Source organism: Pleurodeles waltl, chromosome 2_2, assembly GCF_031143425.1.
Source record: "Pleurodeles waltl isolate 20211129_DDA chromosome 2_2, aPleWal1.hap1.20221129, whole genome shotgun sequence".
Classification (NCBI taxonomy): Eukaryota; Metazoa; Chordata; class Amphibia; order Caudata; family Salamandridae; genus Pleurodeles; species Pleurodeles waltl.
This window is the reverse complement of record NC_090439.1, coordinates 296,124,086-296,141,345: the sequence shown is the minus strand read 5'-3', so window position 1 is coordinate 296,141,345 and position 17,260 is coordinate 296,124,086. Positions and strand designations below refer to the sequence as shown.

The 17,260-nt window shown below is 42.0% G+C and overlaps 1 protein-coding gene across 9 annotated transcripts in view; it reads right to left on the bottom strand.

The window, feature by feature from the left end:
• Positions 1–17,260, bottom strand: part of PHACTR1 (phosphatase and actin regulator 1) — a 1,185,412-nt gene that overhangs the window by 208,609 nt on the left and 959,543 nt on the right. For all 9 annotated transcript variants that reach the window (XM_069219732.1, XM_069219733.1, XM_069219729.1 and 6 more), the window contains one exon: positions 13,336–13,497. In XM_069219732.1, coding sequence (XP_069075833.1) covers positions 13,336–13,497 — 162 coding nt within the window. The remainder of the gene's footprint in view (positions 1–13,335; positions 13,498–17,260) is intronic.

Here is a 17,260-nt window from a genome sequence, read left to right as displayed (position 1 = left end):
ATGTACAGCTCCTCATTAATCTCCATCAAAGTCAAAGATCCAATAGGCAGCAGGATTTCTCTGATGAATTGTCTAATCTCCTGTGAATCTGATTTTTACTGCAATTCCCACTCCAGCAATAAACATAAGAATGTGCAATACATATTTCCAGAGAGATGGTGCAATAAATACTTGCAAGGTTAAATATATCAGAACGGGAAAGTAAACGAAGGGGGGACCGGGAGATTAATGGTCCAGTGTACAGCCTCCCAATATAGATATTTAACAAAACAAAGGTACACTGTTGCAAAGCTAAAGAATGAGCCTTATTATACAGGAGCTGGATCCAATGACGCTTCATCAGGATCCAGAGGGATGGGCGACCTTTTTGACGTAGCATGACTAAATATAAGTAAGTGACTGTTTTTCCTTACGCCTAATAGGGTTCACATTAGCTTAGAGTTTGGAGAAGTTGATTCCTTTGGTCCTGATGAAGCGTCACTGGATCCGGCTGGACCACCCAGACGCGAAATATGTAGACCCGCATCCTAGAGATACCACAAAGGAGTTATCCTCTAGTACATTTTTTCCGAGAGTAGGTGACCAATAATTAATCACCCTTACTCCAATTTTTGTTTTTAGCCTTGGTCTCCATTGGTCCCACACTGATTAAACGTATGATTTCTTTGACCCGATGGATAACCAATTTTAGCACTTTGTTTCTCTCCATCTTTTGCTTGGGTACTTGCATTTGGGTACCTTTTCTAGTTGACCCATATCTCAATTGCTACTATTTGAGCAAAACACGGTTAAGAGCCCCCCGTTGGGGAGCCCGTCAGGCATTGCAGCACCGGCTTGACGAGGAGCTTTCCCAATGATGAAGCCAGTCATCCAATGTGATGCATGAGGGTTCTCGCTCCTGTATAATAAGGCTCATTCTTTAGCTTTGGAACAGTGTACCTTTGTTTTGTTAAATAAATATATCAGAAAACAGAGAAAAAACATCACATTAATTAATTTAACCACCACTTTAAAGAGTCACTCGAATGGTAGGCTACGGTGCATGCAGACAACATCATGACAGGCTTGTTACATAAAAGGAGTAGAAGAGAGGAAATAGTAAAAGGACACTGAGAGGCAAGTGACAGTAGATAAAAAGGTAGGATGGAAGATGTGTCAGAAACTGCAAAATAACCAAGAGCGCTGCTACTTTATCATCCTTCTTGAATTGTTGCCTTTTTCAAGTCAAACAGAGGCATCTCTAAAAAACGTTCACAATTTTATCTCTTTTTTTCCTTCATTCTCAACAGCGGTTCGCCTGATAGATGCCTATGTAATGATCAGAAGAAATTGACTATTTTACGCATTTGGCACTATCGTCTGTGTACGAAAAATGTTTTCTCAAGTCTTGCTGCATTCCAATTTGCAGCCTTTATTGTGACTGTTTGACAGATTTTGATTACACCTTTCCAACGCTTTTAAAGGTTGCCTCTGTGGCTGCCACTGATCATCAAAACGTAGCTAGAACGTTTTAGTCCAGTATTCTTGTTTTTTGCATTGTTTTCTATAAAGAGAACACATAATGATACGGTGTCAGGACTAACAGTTACATTCGCATCTGACATGCATAACTGTGGTGTTCATGTTCACTTTTGTTGCAGAACAGGATTTGTATATATGTATTGTAAAACCTGTTTGTTCTTTTGTGCAAGGCCAGACTATTTTGTATTGGTGTGATCAGAAAATACAATCCCTTCTAATGGGTCTACTCTGTAACATCATATCAGTACATCTCTGAGAAAATACATTTCAGAGAAATCTCTTCATGGAAAAACTTCTGAATTACTTTTCCTGTAACCCTAGACTTTACCATAACATTAAATCTGAACATAACCATTTGGTATCCTAAATCCTGGACCTTGGATTCACATGCATATCCTACGTTTTATAAAATATCTCTCCATGATTTTGTTTTCAATTTAACGGTTTGTAATTTCAAAGATGAAATTTGTTTTATATGAAATGTACTGGAAATGGATGATAGAATACTCTTTTTAATGTATTTGCTCTGTCAAGGTTCTACTCAGCACTGCATGGTGCATGGCATGTAACAAAGAAAGCATCTATATATTTGGAGGGAAAAGATACAGGCAAATTGATTATGCAAAAAATATAACTAGTGGTCAATGTTATATGAAAATTATATCCAAGATGAATATGGTTGTTCATGTTCAAAATGTATATGATATATTGAAATGCTGTAAAACAACTTATGATGGAGGCTTGGCAGTGGTTTACCCTGAATCCTACTATTAAGCTTCAGACTTAATTGTAGTTAATGACTGGATCCACTCAACAAACATCAGGAGCAATATACATTCTGGATATGAGGTGGAGCTTTGGGCTTTGGGGGAGCACCCACTGGGACACTTCCCATAAGGGGACAATCACACCCAGGATTGCCTCCCATAACATGAGTGGTAGTTTTGAGTTTGACAGGCCTCCACTAAATATTAAGGCTTGGCAGACTGCTCTAAGGAGAAGTGACACTGAACTCAAAGAGAGAGAGGAATTAGAGATATTTTGTGAAATGTCAGCATTAAGAAGGCAAAATCCTTAACTGAGGAAGTGAGCAAGCAAATAGATAAATTTAAACATAAAACCTCGAAATTAGAAAGAACATTAAAAACTATAATAATGTAAATATATACCCCCACCTGAAAAAGAATTATTTCAACACTAGTAATCCATCAACTATAATCAAAAATTCAGGGCAGATCTAGAAAGCAATTGATCACTTTTTCAGAGACCTCATCTGAATCAGAGATCAAAGTTTAATTATCAGAACCAATCTTGTCCTTTATTAGGAAGGGTACACAGAGGCTCCAGAGGGAGAGGAAGAGATATCCAGATACCACCTGCTTGGGGGGGATTTTTGACTACTTGCAGACAGACATACTGACAACAATGAGGGAGACTTTCCCCATTTACAATCTTTCGAATCGTACACTAAGGGATGAGATTATCCTTTGTGACAACTAAGTCTAGAAACCCAATTGAAGCACAGGGCGAAATTCTCTGAATTTTGACAAAAATCAGGCTTAAAACCTATTTCTGATCTAATCCAGATCATGACATAAATGACACCACTGGACTGCAAATTAGATGCCCCTTTTGTCCATCCCTAGCATCAATGCCTCAAGAGGTTTTAATTAAAGTCTGGGAGACCATAAAGACCATTTTGGCCCCCAAGGATACCATACAACTACTAAAAATGTATATATCTATATATATAGATATAGGTATATCTCTCTATATATATATATATATATATATATAGATCTCTATATATAGATGTATCTATCTATGTAGATATATATATATATATATATATATATATATATATATATATATATATATATATATATATCACTTTTGTCAATGCATGTGTGGTTTCCCTGGGGGCTGCGATCGGCCCCCAGGAAATCTAGACCCACATATAAAAGTGATATATATATATATATATATATATATATATATATATATATATATATATATATATATATATATATATATATATATATATATATATATATATATATATATATATATACACATTTGCCACCAGTTGTCTTGCAGCTTGCATCTTAATGCAATGCACATACTTTAACTGATGCGTTTCTACTGTAGCTTTTAGGCAGCAATAAAAAAGTCAAGTAAGTCTTGTGATAATGTTTCTGCTACAAAAAGATCAGACTTTTGTCTAGTGGCAGTTATGGTGCTATAAAGAAGTGCAGAAGGTTTATATGCCTACTGAGAAGAGCAAATCTGTATTTTATGTAAATAGCTGAGTACATTAGTAAAGTCAGCCATTACCTGCGCTATTATACAAATGAAATGTATGTGCGGGCGGCTATGGAGAGATGAAGGGCACTTTTGCTGGGTGGTAGTGAGGGAATCCGAAGAGGAGGACATGGGAGTGGGAGAACCAATAATGATTGTTGGACTGGGCGCAGGAGGTGCTAAAGACTGGAATGATTGGTATGTGACAAGGTGTTTTTTGAGTGTCTTGAAAGAACGTGCTGATTGAGGGAAGAAGCAAAGTTAAGGTGACCTCTACTGTTGCACGTATCACACACACACCAGCAATTTTGTGACTGTCTATGTAGGCTAGTGTTTTAGAGAAACAGTTTAGCCAGTAGCAGAGATGGCATTTCATTGGATGACTACTGCTCACGCCCTCACTCGGGTTATAGAGGACAGCTCTGATGTAGGATCAGAGACTGAGACAGCAGATACTGAGACGGCATCTGAGGGATAGGACAATGGCACAGACTCTGGGAGTGATTTTTCAGTCGGAGGTAATTATGAGGGAGGTGATGAGGACAGTCCTGCTGTCCCTTCGCAAGCACAGTCTGTGCAACGGGACAGTAGCGGGTTAGCACAACCCAGAGAGCAGGTGAATGCGGTGGCAAGCACGAGAGAGAGAGTGCTCTCTTGGGAGCTTCCCAATTTAGTTCAGCCCCAAATTCTACCGCCCAAATCATATTGTGGAGACATCAAAATTATATATCACAAAACAAACTGGTTTTGTAAGGCAGGCACCTGTGTTTTTGGCCCTGGGCTCGGCGGCCATATAGGGAAACATACTAAAACCAGACATTTCTGGAAACTAGACATCTGGGGGAGTCCACAGTGGTGTGACTTGTGTGGATTCCCCAAAGTTTTCAGACGCAGAATACCCCGCAAAGCTGAAATGTTGAATAAAAACTCAATTTTTTCTTGCATTTCTGTCACACAAACTACAGGAATATGCTGGGATCCACCAAATTCCTACCACCCAGTGATTCCTCACCTGTCCTGATAAAAACACTACCCCACTTGAGTGCCTGTACCTAGTGCCTGCATTAGGAATGGATCACCCCAGGGTCAACAGTTGCCTCATGTAAGGACCAACATTGACCGTTGTGTGATCTATTCCTTTTTCGGGCTCTAGGCCTACCCACACAAGTGAGGTACCATTTTTATTGGGAGACTTGGGGGAATGCTGGGTGGAAGGAAATGTGTGGCTGCTCTCAGGTTCCAGAACGTTCTGTCACCGAAATGTGAGGAAAAAGTGTTTTTTTGCCAAATATTGAGGTTTGCAAAGGATTCTGGGTAACAGAACCTGGTGTGAGCCCCCCAAGTCACCCCATCCTGGATTCCCCTGGGTGTCTAGTTTCCAAGAATGCTCGGGTTTGGTAGGTTTCTATAGGTGCCGGCTGAGTTAGAGGCCAAAATCCACAGCTAGGCACTTTGCAAAAAAAACAGGTCTGTTTTCTTTGGGAGAATGTGATGTGTCCACGTAGTGTTTTAGGGCATTTCCTGTCGCGGGCGCTAGGCCTACCCACACAAGTGATATACCATTTTTATTGGGAGACTTGGGGAACACTGTGTGGAAGGAAATTTGTGGCTCCTCTCAGATTCCAGAGCTTTCTGTCACCGAAATGTGAGGAAAAGGTGTTTTTTGGGGCGAATTTTGAGGTTTGCAAAGGATTCTGAGTAACAGAACGTGGTGAGAGCCCCACAAGTCACCCCATCTTCGATTCCCCTAGGTGTCTAGTTTTCAAAAATGTGCAGGTTTGGTAGGTTTCCCTAGGTGCCGGCTGTGCTAGAGGCCAAAAGTTACAGCTAAGCACTTTGCAAAAAACACGTCAGATTTCAATGTAAAAATGTGATGTCCATGTTGCGTTTCGTGTCGCGAGAATTAGGCCTACAAACACAAGTGAGGTACCATTTTTATCCGGAGACTTGGGGGGAACACAGAATAGGCCACATGTTATTTCCCATTGTCTTTCTCTACATTTTCTCTACATTTTCTCCTTTCAAATGTAAGACGGTGTGTAAAAAAGGACTTCTATTTGAGAAATGGCCTGTAATTCACATGCTAGTATGGGCACCCCGGAATTCAGAGATGTGCAAATAACCACTGCTTCTCAACACCTAATCTTATGCCCATTTCGGAAATACAAAGGTTTTCTTGTACCTATTTTTCACTCTTTATATTTCACCAAATAAATTGCTGTTTATCCGGTATAGAATGAAAACCTACTGTAAGGGGCAGCTCATTTATTGGCTCTGGGTACCTAGGGGTCTTGATGAACCTACAAGCCCTACATATTCCTGCAACCATAAGAGTCCAGCAGACGTAACGGTATATTGCTTTAAAAAATATGACATTGCAGGAAAAAGTTAGGGTAAAACATGTAGAAAAATTGCTGTTTTTTTTCAGCTCAATTTCAATATTATTTTATTTCAGCTGTAGGATCTACAAAAATGTTGCTGAATTCAGAATTTTTTCTACTTTCCAGAAATGTTCAGCTGTCTGGGATCCAGCATTGGTTTCACACCCATTCCTGTCACTAACTGGAAGGAGGCTGAAAGCACCAAAAATAGTAAAAATGGGGTATGTCCCAGTAAAATGCCAAAATTGTGTTGAAAAATGTGGTTTTCTGATTCAGGTCTGCCTGTTCCTGAAAGTTGGTAAGATGGTGATTTTATCGCCACAAAACCCTTTGTTGATGCCATTTTCAGGGAAAAAACCACAAGCCTTCTTCGGCAGCCCTTTTTTCCCATTCTTTTGAAAAAACAATTTTAGCTGTATTTTGGCTAATTTCCTGGTCTCCACCACGTGAATCCACAAACTCTGGGTACCTTTAGAATCCCTAGTATGTTGGAAAAAAAGGACGCAAACTTGGTGTGGATAGCTTATGTGGACAAAAAGTTATGAAGGCCTAAGCGCGAACTACCCCAAATAGCCAAAAAAGGGCTCAGCACTGGGGGGAAAAGGCCCAGCAGCTAAGAGGTTAAATACCAGAGAATATGATCTCATGATTTTGACAGATTTTATAGTTCAGTTACCTAGGATTGCTTTGACAACATTTCTTTTTATTTTCATAATGAGTTTTATGTCGAAGTGAAAGGTGTAGTCATGGGATGTGCCTTTGCACAAGTTTGTAAATATTTGCATGGCTTATTTTGAGGAGAAATTAATTAACAATGACCCATCCAAATCATGTATCCCAATTTGCTACATATACCTGGATGGTATATATTTTTGACATGGCGGGGAACAGAAGGAAATCTAGATACTGTTACCATCTGGATCATATTAACGCAGAACGCTGACCCGAATGTTGGGAAACTCATTTTCTAACCGCATGCCGTAGTTCATATATTTTCATTAACCTCTTTGTGATCCTTAATTTGATGCAGAATGATTCAGAGGTAAAGTTACGCTTGCTAACTTTATCCTGTGGGCAAACGTTATTAACCTGCATTGCCATTTATGTTATGTTGTATGAATACGGGCTTGTTACAGTGTGCTTAACAATGTTTTCTTTTATGATAGGATCCAGACAAGAGCTTTTTACACACGCTGTGAATCCTGATAACTCTGGTTAGAATATTGAGGTCAATCATGCCCTGCACTGATTTTCTGCATGACATCACAATTGGTGAAACAATAGAACGGCATTGTGCCCTTTATTGATTTAATTGTATATATTTTCAGAACAGCATGCATCACATGCACAAGGTTTTCCCAAAAACGATCATGGAGATGCATTCAGCATGATGGAATCCTTGTTTCCACACCTGGTGTCAAAATCCATCTTTGACAAAATAAATTTTTTGCATATTTATTTTGAACTGTTTTTTTCTGTGTGGTGCTACGTATTAGGTACATTTGAAACATGTTTTTCTTGTATATATCATTTTTAATCAAAGGTGCTTGCGACAGTCCTGAGGAACCCAGAAATTAATATAGGGCCACAACTCGTCGACAATATCCACAAGCCAACCCACTTCCATTGAAATAGTTTAACCATTAGTTGAGGGGAAATATGGATGCTGGCTTTCTCTTCTTCAATCAAGGTAAGAATAAAGAGCACAGTAACAAGAACTTATACAAGGGCTTTGTATACAGATAAAAATGTGTGAACTGCTTTGTTATTTTGAAAAAACAACTCTTGTATTCACTCCTTGGCCTTTGTATAATGTACATGAATGATATGATTTTTCAGATATGTCAGTGGAACATACAGCTGAGAAAATGAAATAAACAAATAATGTCATATTTGAATAATCCAACTGGTATTGTTAATTAAATTATAATATTGGTGAAAATAGGATCACTTGATTGTTCCTCTTGACAGCACTGCATATGTATATTCTGATTTCCCGAGGTGGCAGCCATGGAGGTTTTCCAAGCCTGGGATTGCCTTGGCATATCCTTAGTGGGAGATGTCACCACAAGTGGACAAATGAAAACATTTGCTGATATCAGGAAGGTGTATGGGCTACTGCAAAGCCAATTTTACAGGTATCTGGAACTTAGACAAGCACTTACACCATATATGATGGACCTAGAGGAGATCAGAGTTTAGGCCACTCTAGGCAAAACTGGTACGGGCTCCTCCCTTCCCAATCCACTGGGAAAGTATATAAATTCTTAGTGATTAATTCGCCTGCCAATTTTAACAAACTCAGAAAGGCATGGGAGGCAGATGTTGTGTCCCTGAAGGATGAGGAGTGGGTGTTCGCCCTTGTAGCTCCAGGTGAGACCTCAATCTCAACCAGGTACTAGCTCACAAGGCTCTGCTACCTCCACAGAATATATTTGACACCTGAACGGTTGTGGAGGAGATCGTGTCTGAAGTGCCTGAAATGCCAACTGACATCGGGGATTTCATACACACAGTCTGGACTTGTCTGACACTGGAGGGATTTTGATTAAAATCTTTAATACACTCCAGAGAATAACCAACAGAGCAGAACCTGAAACTCGCTCTATTGAACATACTAGTAAATGAGGGCTTCACAAGCTATGAGAAGTTGTTACTAAGTCTTAGCCTAACACTGGGGGTAAAGGGATATTGCCCAAAACTGGAGGAGCTAGTCCCCTCCATACTACATTGTTTGGACACATAACTAGTTACGCGACCCCCAGCATTTTAATCTTGGCCTGACAGCCACTTTGAGTTATTAAATTTAGTCTTTGGATGTGCAGAGTCTATTTGTCCCACATTGCACTCCTTCTCTTTTGTCAGCACGTACTGCAGATACCTATGGATCTGCGTGACCACTTTTCGGTATAGAGCCACCACCATCTGTGTGGTGACCCGTCAGATATTGCAGTGCCGGTCTGATGAGGAGTTAGCCCAATGATGATGCTTAGCGTCTTCATTGACGCATGAGGGCACTCCTATCATTGTACCGATATTCGGCGTCCTATCTGGATTTATCTTTTTGGAACAGTGTACTCTTTGTTTTGTTTAATGTGACAAGTTGCCTTCCATGAAGAGAATGGACACTTGAAATTCGGGCATTCGCTACACAAGTTTATTTATCAGAGGGTTCTTTTTTAGGAGTCCTTTACCCCAACAGACCTGTTTTATTTTAAGTCTACAGAAAACACGCTCTGGTCATTGCTCCGAAGTCGTTAGAAGATGCAAACAGAGCAAAAACAAGAGAACAACTCATACAACAAAACGCAACAACACATGCATGCCATGTCATAACATATAACCTGACATAACAACGCAGAGCATAGCGTATTTTGCACAATTTAAGATAATATCCGGGGATTACAATGCATAACATGAAACACAGAATAGCATTCGTATTGTAATGTAATATGACATGCATGAAATAGCGTACCAAAACATAAACCATTTTTCACCACCATTAGTCAAAAGATGCACGAAGCATGGAAAAAAGCTAAGTTAACATAACCTGCCATACCATAACATGGCAAGAAATTGCATAACTAATCACTATAACGCATAACATTTGGCATTGTAAGCTACATAGAGAAGGGAAAGCAATAAAACAGTTAAAATAGAATCCATGAGATAACTTTTGTTATCGTACAATACGGTATGTTAACGTAACAAAAAATAACATACTTGAACGAAACATAAAATAACATAACATCATATAACGTTACATAACAAAGCATTTGCGGGTGCAGTGCCAGATCATGATTTTCAGAATTTAGGCCCACAAATGCAACCCATTGCAAAGGAAAACTCACATGTATCTTAAAATTCCAGCAATAGTAGGTGAAATTGGTGAACAGGTGGGTCCCAGGGAAGATCTATGATTGTGGTCACTATCAATTTGTGGGAACACCAACTAGACAGTAACCAAGTGGGCATTTACAAGCTTTCCAACTGTTATGACACTTAGGGGGTGATTCTGACTGTGGCGGGCGGCAGTCCCGCCGACAAATGACCGCACCGGCCATTCTTACATTTCCGCTGGGCCGGCGGGCGCTCTCCAAAAGAGCGCCCGACGGCCCAGCGGAAATGCCCCTGCAACGAGGATGCCGGCTCCGAATGGAGCCGGCGGAGTTGCAGGGGTGCGACGGGTGCAGTGGCACCCGTCGCGTATTTCAGTGTCTGCTTTGCAGACACTGAAATACTTTGCGGGGCCCTCTTACGGTGGCCCCTGCAGTGCCCATGCCATTGGCATGGGCACTGCAGGGGCCCCCAGGGGCCCCGCGGCACCCCCTACCACCATCCTGTTTCTGGCGGGAGACCCGCCAGGAACAGGATGGCGGTAGGGGGTGTCAGAATCCCCATGGCGGCGGAGCGCGCTCCGCCACCATGGAGGATTCTCCCGCGCAGCGGAAAGTCGGCGGGAGACCGCCGACTTTCCGTTTCTGACCGCGGCTGAACCGCCGCGGTCAGAATGCTCGAGGGAGCACCGCCAGCCTGTTGGTGGTGCTCCCGTGGTCGGTGACCCTGGCGGTCACCGGCCGCCAGGGTCAGAATGACCCCCTTAATTTGTACACTTAAATTTAGGACCAAAAATAGAAGGCACATGTTTGCAAACTGGGTTTAAAATACTACAAAAATCTATATTTATGGGGGTAACCTGTAGGGGATTTCCTCACCTCGAAAACCATCGACCGAGGGATAAAAATAGAGAAAAAGTGAATTTGCACCTCAACAATCAATACACATTGGCAAGTTTTCGGCTGGCTGAAAATCTGCTTGGTCAAGATTTAGTACACTTTGTAGATTTCCATGCCTATGACTGGAGATGTTTGTAAATTGCCTAAACGCGGGAGGAAACATTCAGTAGGTATTCTCGAGGCTTCCAAAAAGCGCTTTGTGAATGAGCTCCTCAGGTATCTATATATGTTTTTATTTTATTTTTTATTATACTGGTATTGTCCTGTGCTGATAGTTTTAGGAGCATAAATCTATGTTTTATAAAGCAGTTTGTATCTGAACTTTATGAACTGCATGACCAACGTTATTTATTACTATAGTGGGTCTGCCCATTGAGGCAGATAAATGCACAACTGAGATAACACCCCTCAATCACAAAACTTTAACACACTTGATAATCTATGTCAAAAATGAAATCCTTAAATCCGCTGAGCCCTGTTTTATAACTACACATCCTTGCACGACAGATATAATCTATCATTAACCGTTATGTTGATTGCTTCATCCCAGTAGCAAAACTGCTTTGTGCAACAACTGCATATTTTACTATCAACAGTAGCAAACTCACTCCTATATCTCATGTTTGTGGTACAAAATTCATTAAAGGACATACACAGTTCATTTTAAGCTGCTCTTTGTAGATTGTCTTCACAGGAATCGCACTACTGTGGAAATACTTTTTGAATCAGGGTCTTACTCTGTGGATGGGCCTGTTAACGTGTTAGCTATTGTCAACTGAAAAGCAACTTTTATATAATGAATGACGTCTCAAACTTTTTTCAATAAAAAATGAATGAATTTTGAGGAAACATGTAAACCCTTTTTTAGATCTGGCTTGATAGAGCAGCTGTTGCCAGACCTTGGGGGTCATTCCGACCCCGGCGGTCAAGGAGGGCCGGGGATGCGGGAGCACCGCCAACAGGCTGGCGGTGCTCCTCAGGATATTCTGACCGCTGCGGTTCAGCCGCGGTCAGAACAGGAAAACTGGCGGTCTCCCGCCGGTTTTCCGCTGTCCTGCAGAATCCTCCATGGCGGCGCAGCTTGCTGCGCCGCCATGGGGATTCTGACACCCCATACCGCCATCCGCCAGGAACAGGATGGCGGTATGGGGTGTTGTGGGGCCCCTGGGGGCCCCTGCAGTGCCCATGCCAATGGCATGGGCACTGCAGGGGCCCCCGTAAGAGGGCCCCACTTTGTATTTCAGTGTCTGCTTTGCAGACACTGAAATACGCGACGGGTGCCACTGCACCCGTCGCACATACCCACTCCGCCGGCTCCATTCGGAGCCGGCTTCCTCGTGGGGAGGGGTTTCCCGCTGGGCTGGCGGGCGGCCTTCTGGTGGTCGCCTGCCAGCCCAGCAGGAAAGCCAGAATGGCCTCCGCGGTCTTTTGACCGCGGAGCGGCCATATGGCGGCTCCCTCCAGGCGGGCGGCGACCGCCGCCCGCGGGGGTCAGAATGACCCCCCTTATGTGTTCAACATAAAATCAGCCTTAAGAAATACTACTGAAGATGAGCTTTGGCTCTTCCTGTACATTACTGGCTACAGTACGACACTTCATTGGGCAGAAATTGTGCGCTTTCATTGAAAAATAATTTTTGCATTAAGCTTTATAACTTGTTGAAAAGCATTTACTCAATACAATAGGTCTGAACTGATTATGATGACAAACCAATGAAGCCATTTGGCAAATGCCTTTGATCTGATGGATTATTATGAAATGTTACCACAGAGGCGGTAAGACTGATTTATTTAAGCTTATGTTAAAGTCAACAGGCCTCTAAGGGTGGGCTAGGGCACTGTGGCAAAGCCTGTTTATGGGTATTTTGTTAAACTGAATCTGTCCACACATCAAAAGGGTTCTGCAATTATCTAAAAAATATTGTTGTTACTTCACAACGAGAGATCTCCCTGGCAAAAGCAGGGCCCTCGCCCATATCGAGATGTGTCAAAAGACAAATTATGTGGTATAATAAGACATTATTACTTCATTATTTTGTCATTTGTATGATTATAACGCTGTCTGTGCAGGGGTTGAACCATAAATATGTGGAAAACACTGCACAATTGCATAATTCCAGTGGCCCTGTACATCACCATTTATAAAATATGCATCAAATTATAAGCATGTTTGAGTTGACATGATGTTTTTTTCACTTTAGCTAATGGGAGATTTGGTTTCGGAGGCCTGAACTGCAAAGGTGTGTGTGTATATATATATATATATACATATATATATATATATATATATATATATATATATATATATATATATATATATATATATATATATACCGACAACAGAGTTCAAATTAAAGCACACCACTCATGCCTATGACGTAACAAGTAAAATGTACCTGCACCCTCCATGGATTCTGAATTGACGTGCATGTCGTAGGCACAGTGCTCCCCTGAGGCAGAATCATGTTCTGATTTGTTCGCTAAGGATGACTGACCAGAGCCAAGAGCCTGTCCGTTTTCCATTGACCCCTCTTCGTTTGTTACGGGAAGCTCCCCGTCTGTGAAGAGAAAACACAAGGTGTTAACAAGCAACTACACATTTTTCAATCAGAAATGATAATGAAGACTAAAAAGATGCAAATGTAACACTGGATGTTTAAAGGCAATGACTATATAATTCCTCCAAAAGTGAGGAGATAACGAGATCCGCAAATATTGTAAGCACTCTCCATGCCGATCCATTACGTTTGTTTTTCATGTAAGCAAAGGAGGGAGTCTGAGAAATTAAATGTGTGAAATATCTGCAGTTGTATCATCCATTTTATATAGAAACGACCTGAGGAGACCGCATTTCTCATTTTTGCTTAGGTTAGGCGACTCCTTTAGGGGGAACATCAAAGCACATCAAAAACAATCCTTTCCTGTCCCAGGTAGTATTTGACCTCAGAACTGGACAGAAAGTCAGGAGGCGAGAAGCGCGTTCTAGTTGAGGGCAACACCATGAACACTATGGTGCCACCTACTGGTTAGGAGCACAAAGACACTACCAGTCTAAGTAAAAAAATTATATTCTAATTGAGCCAGCTACAAAATTTGCACTTTCTTTAGATACAGTTTATGGAAGACTTAAACATCCTTATGAAACCAAACAAAAGCAGATACTGTAGCTGAGTGACTGTTGAAAAAGAAAATGGGAAGTGGCAGGGCTCTGATCCCAACAAAGGGATAGACATTGCTTCCCTCAAGCGATGATGGGTGTTTAAGCTTAATGCACAGTAAATAAATATGCTCTTTGAATCGGTCACGTGCCTGCAAAAGGGCTAAAGCCTGTGCCACTCTTAATTATACAGTCTGACAGAGTGCAATTCAGGCATGTGTCAAGACAGTCAGTGCTAAACTATGGAAAGGTGACTACTTGTTTTGTAGTAGAATTTGTAATGAATTCTGTGCATTTGTTTTAGCCTGAGCAAGTCCTTGCTGTTGATCTGCCCCCAGGACCAAACAGGGAACAAAAAACAATCCTGGCAAAACTCTGTTTACCTGCTCCATTATGCAGCAGTGGAACCAAACCATCCCCAGGCGGCTTGAAGGATTGTCCCTTCCCTAGAACATCCTGGGAAAATTGAGGGCTAATAGTGCATTTTACATCTGTGTCTTTGACCTATGCATGGTTCACTGGAAGTCCTAAAGACAATGTTATTTAATTTTGAAATTTTTAAAGTCTGCAACTATATGTAGACACACCATTTATCCATAGCAGTGGACCATGCAGGTGAGAACAATATGCGCCTGATGCAAACACTGGGTGCAGACTAGGAATTTATACCTATGACATCGGACAATGAATGACTATCTAGTGCACTGCCTCTGCTACAGAAATAAAGGCAATTAACACTATGAAAGACATACAATACTCGTTTTAAATACTGTGCCATGAAATGTCTATCAGTGTTTCCATGCCAGTTATTATTCATCATCATTTCTGTGCCAGAAATTAAGGTACTATCTGGAATCAGGCTGTTATAAGCCAATGTACTGCCATCTTATGCCAGGGCAGATCCAACTATACACATTTTTTTCAAATACACCAGTGTGATAACAATCTTATTTTAGAGTTCTGACCACATTTTACTGATTGCTGCTGATCATAATTTAGGATGGTTAGTGAGTCAATCTGCCAGGATTGCTGTGAACAAATTGGCTTTAGCATGCCAGCCTGCCAGGAGTAATCACTGAAGCCGGGGCTTATTTCCAATTCAGCAGAAAGATGAGAGCGGAGCTGACCCATTGTCTGGATGCAAGTGTTCTTGCTGAGAAAACAGATCTGCCAAAATGCTTAATGTGCATGTCATATTTCATGGTGAACAACTGCAATTTTCATGGGCATAAATGACATTATTATGGTTGTTTGACCTGTCAGCTCTGGGTGTGGTATCCCTTGTCTTTTTGCTTCTGATCTTCCGTTTTTGATCCTATGCTTAAGTTCGTTTTTGCTGGCTTTAGGACTCTGGGCACTTTACTACTGCTGACAAGTGCAAGTTCCCCATGTGTACATTTTATTGGTGATTGATTTCTCCATTACTGGCATATCTGATTTACTAGTAAGTCCCTAACAAAGTGCACTATGAGTGCCCAGGGCTTTTAAAAAATCAAATGCTACTAGTGGGCCTACAGCACTGATTATGCCACACCATGATTAGCCCTGTAAACATGTCTCAGACCTGCCACTGCAATGTCTGTGTGTGCAGTTTTAAACTGTCATTTTCGACATAGCAAGTGCACCTACTTGCCAGGTTCAAATATTACCTTGTATTATCTGTAAGTTACCCTTAAGGCAGGCCCACAGTAGCCCCATACACAGGGTACAGGGTATTTAAAAGGTAGGACATGTTTTAGATGCCCTGATAGTGAAATACTGCTTATTTCAGTTTTCACTATTGCAAGGCCTATCTCTCCCATAGGGTAACATGGGGATTGCCTTGAAATATCCTTTAAGTGTCATTTCCCATTGGGAGCAGATACAGATTGGAGCCTGGGGTCTCTGAACTCACAATTTAAAAATGCATCTTTTGGTGAAGTTGGCTTTTGAAATGTAAGTTTAAAAAACACCACTTTTAGAAACTGGGCATTTTCTTGCTTAATCATTCTGTGCCTTTGCCTGTCTGCTGAATACACGTCTGGGTCAGACAAGACAGCCACACAAAGAGAGCTGAGGTGTGCCCTGCATATCCTGATGGGTCTTCCTATGCTAGAGTGGTAGAAGGAGCTGACATTTAGACCTGGATAGGGCTGTGCCTGTCCTCACACAAAGCAGCCTCCAACCCCCTAGAGTGTGCCTGGGACTAGGGCAGGGAAAGACGGGGTCTTGTGCACTACAAAGACTTCCCTTTGGAATTTGCCTACTTCAAAGACCAAAATCGGCATTAGTACTGGACCTCTGACCCCACAAAGTTAGAATTCTTCTGGACTGAAGACATTCTACCAAGAACAAGAGCTGGATGCTGTAGGAGGGACTGCCACTGTGCCTGTTACTTTGCTGTGCTGGCCTGCTGCTTGCTGCTTCTGTCCTGGGAGTAAAAGGACAGACTTTTCTATCTACATCCTGCTTCCAAAGGTTCTCCAAGGGCTTGGACTAAGCTTGCTTCCTGTTAAGAAGTCTCAGGGACATAAAATACTTCATCTGCCAGAACCTGGGCTTTTTGCTGAGAGACCTGACTTGCCAAGTGGTGCCAAATCCAATTCCCAGGCCCTTGGAAGTGAGTTCTGGTGCAACCAAGAAGAAACCAGGGCCAACGACTCTGAAGCGACCGGCGCGGCAGACCGACTCCATGCAGATGCCTGAGCCGGAGCCATGGTCCCTGCTGAGTGCAATGACTGCGACCGATGATGCAGGCCTGATGCTGCTACAGTGCCTCCAAAGTCCCGTCACAGCATGAGTCCAGAGCGATGTGTCACTGACATCTGTGGCACCCGACTCCGTCTCTGCCGTGGCACTTGTTGCCCATTGGTGTGGTTGCGACGCCGCAAAGTTGATTCCTTGTAAATTGATCTGACAGATTCATCAACCCCACCTCCCCTGCTACCGTAAGGAACCGATGCCTCACCTACCCTGCCTAGCAGTAAGGAACTGACACTTCACCTTCCCGGTGGCAGTAAGGAACTGACGCTGCACCGTCTTTGTTTCCACATTGATTACCAAAGGTACTGTACCCGGGTCCGTGTCACTGCATGACTGGCCCGCACTTCCTCACAAGTGGCATTGGGCAGTTAGGAATTACTTCGTCAGGATGTCATGATAGTCCCAGTTGGAGCTAATGTGTC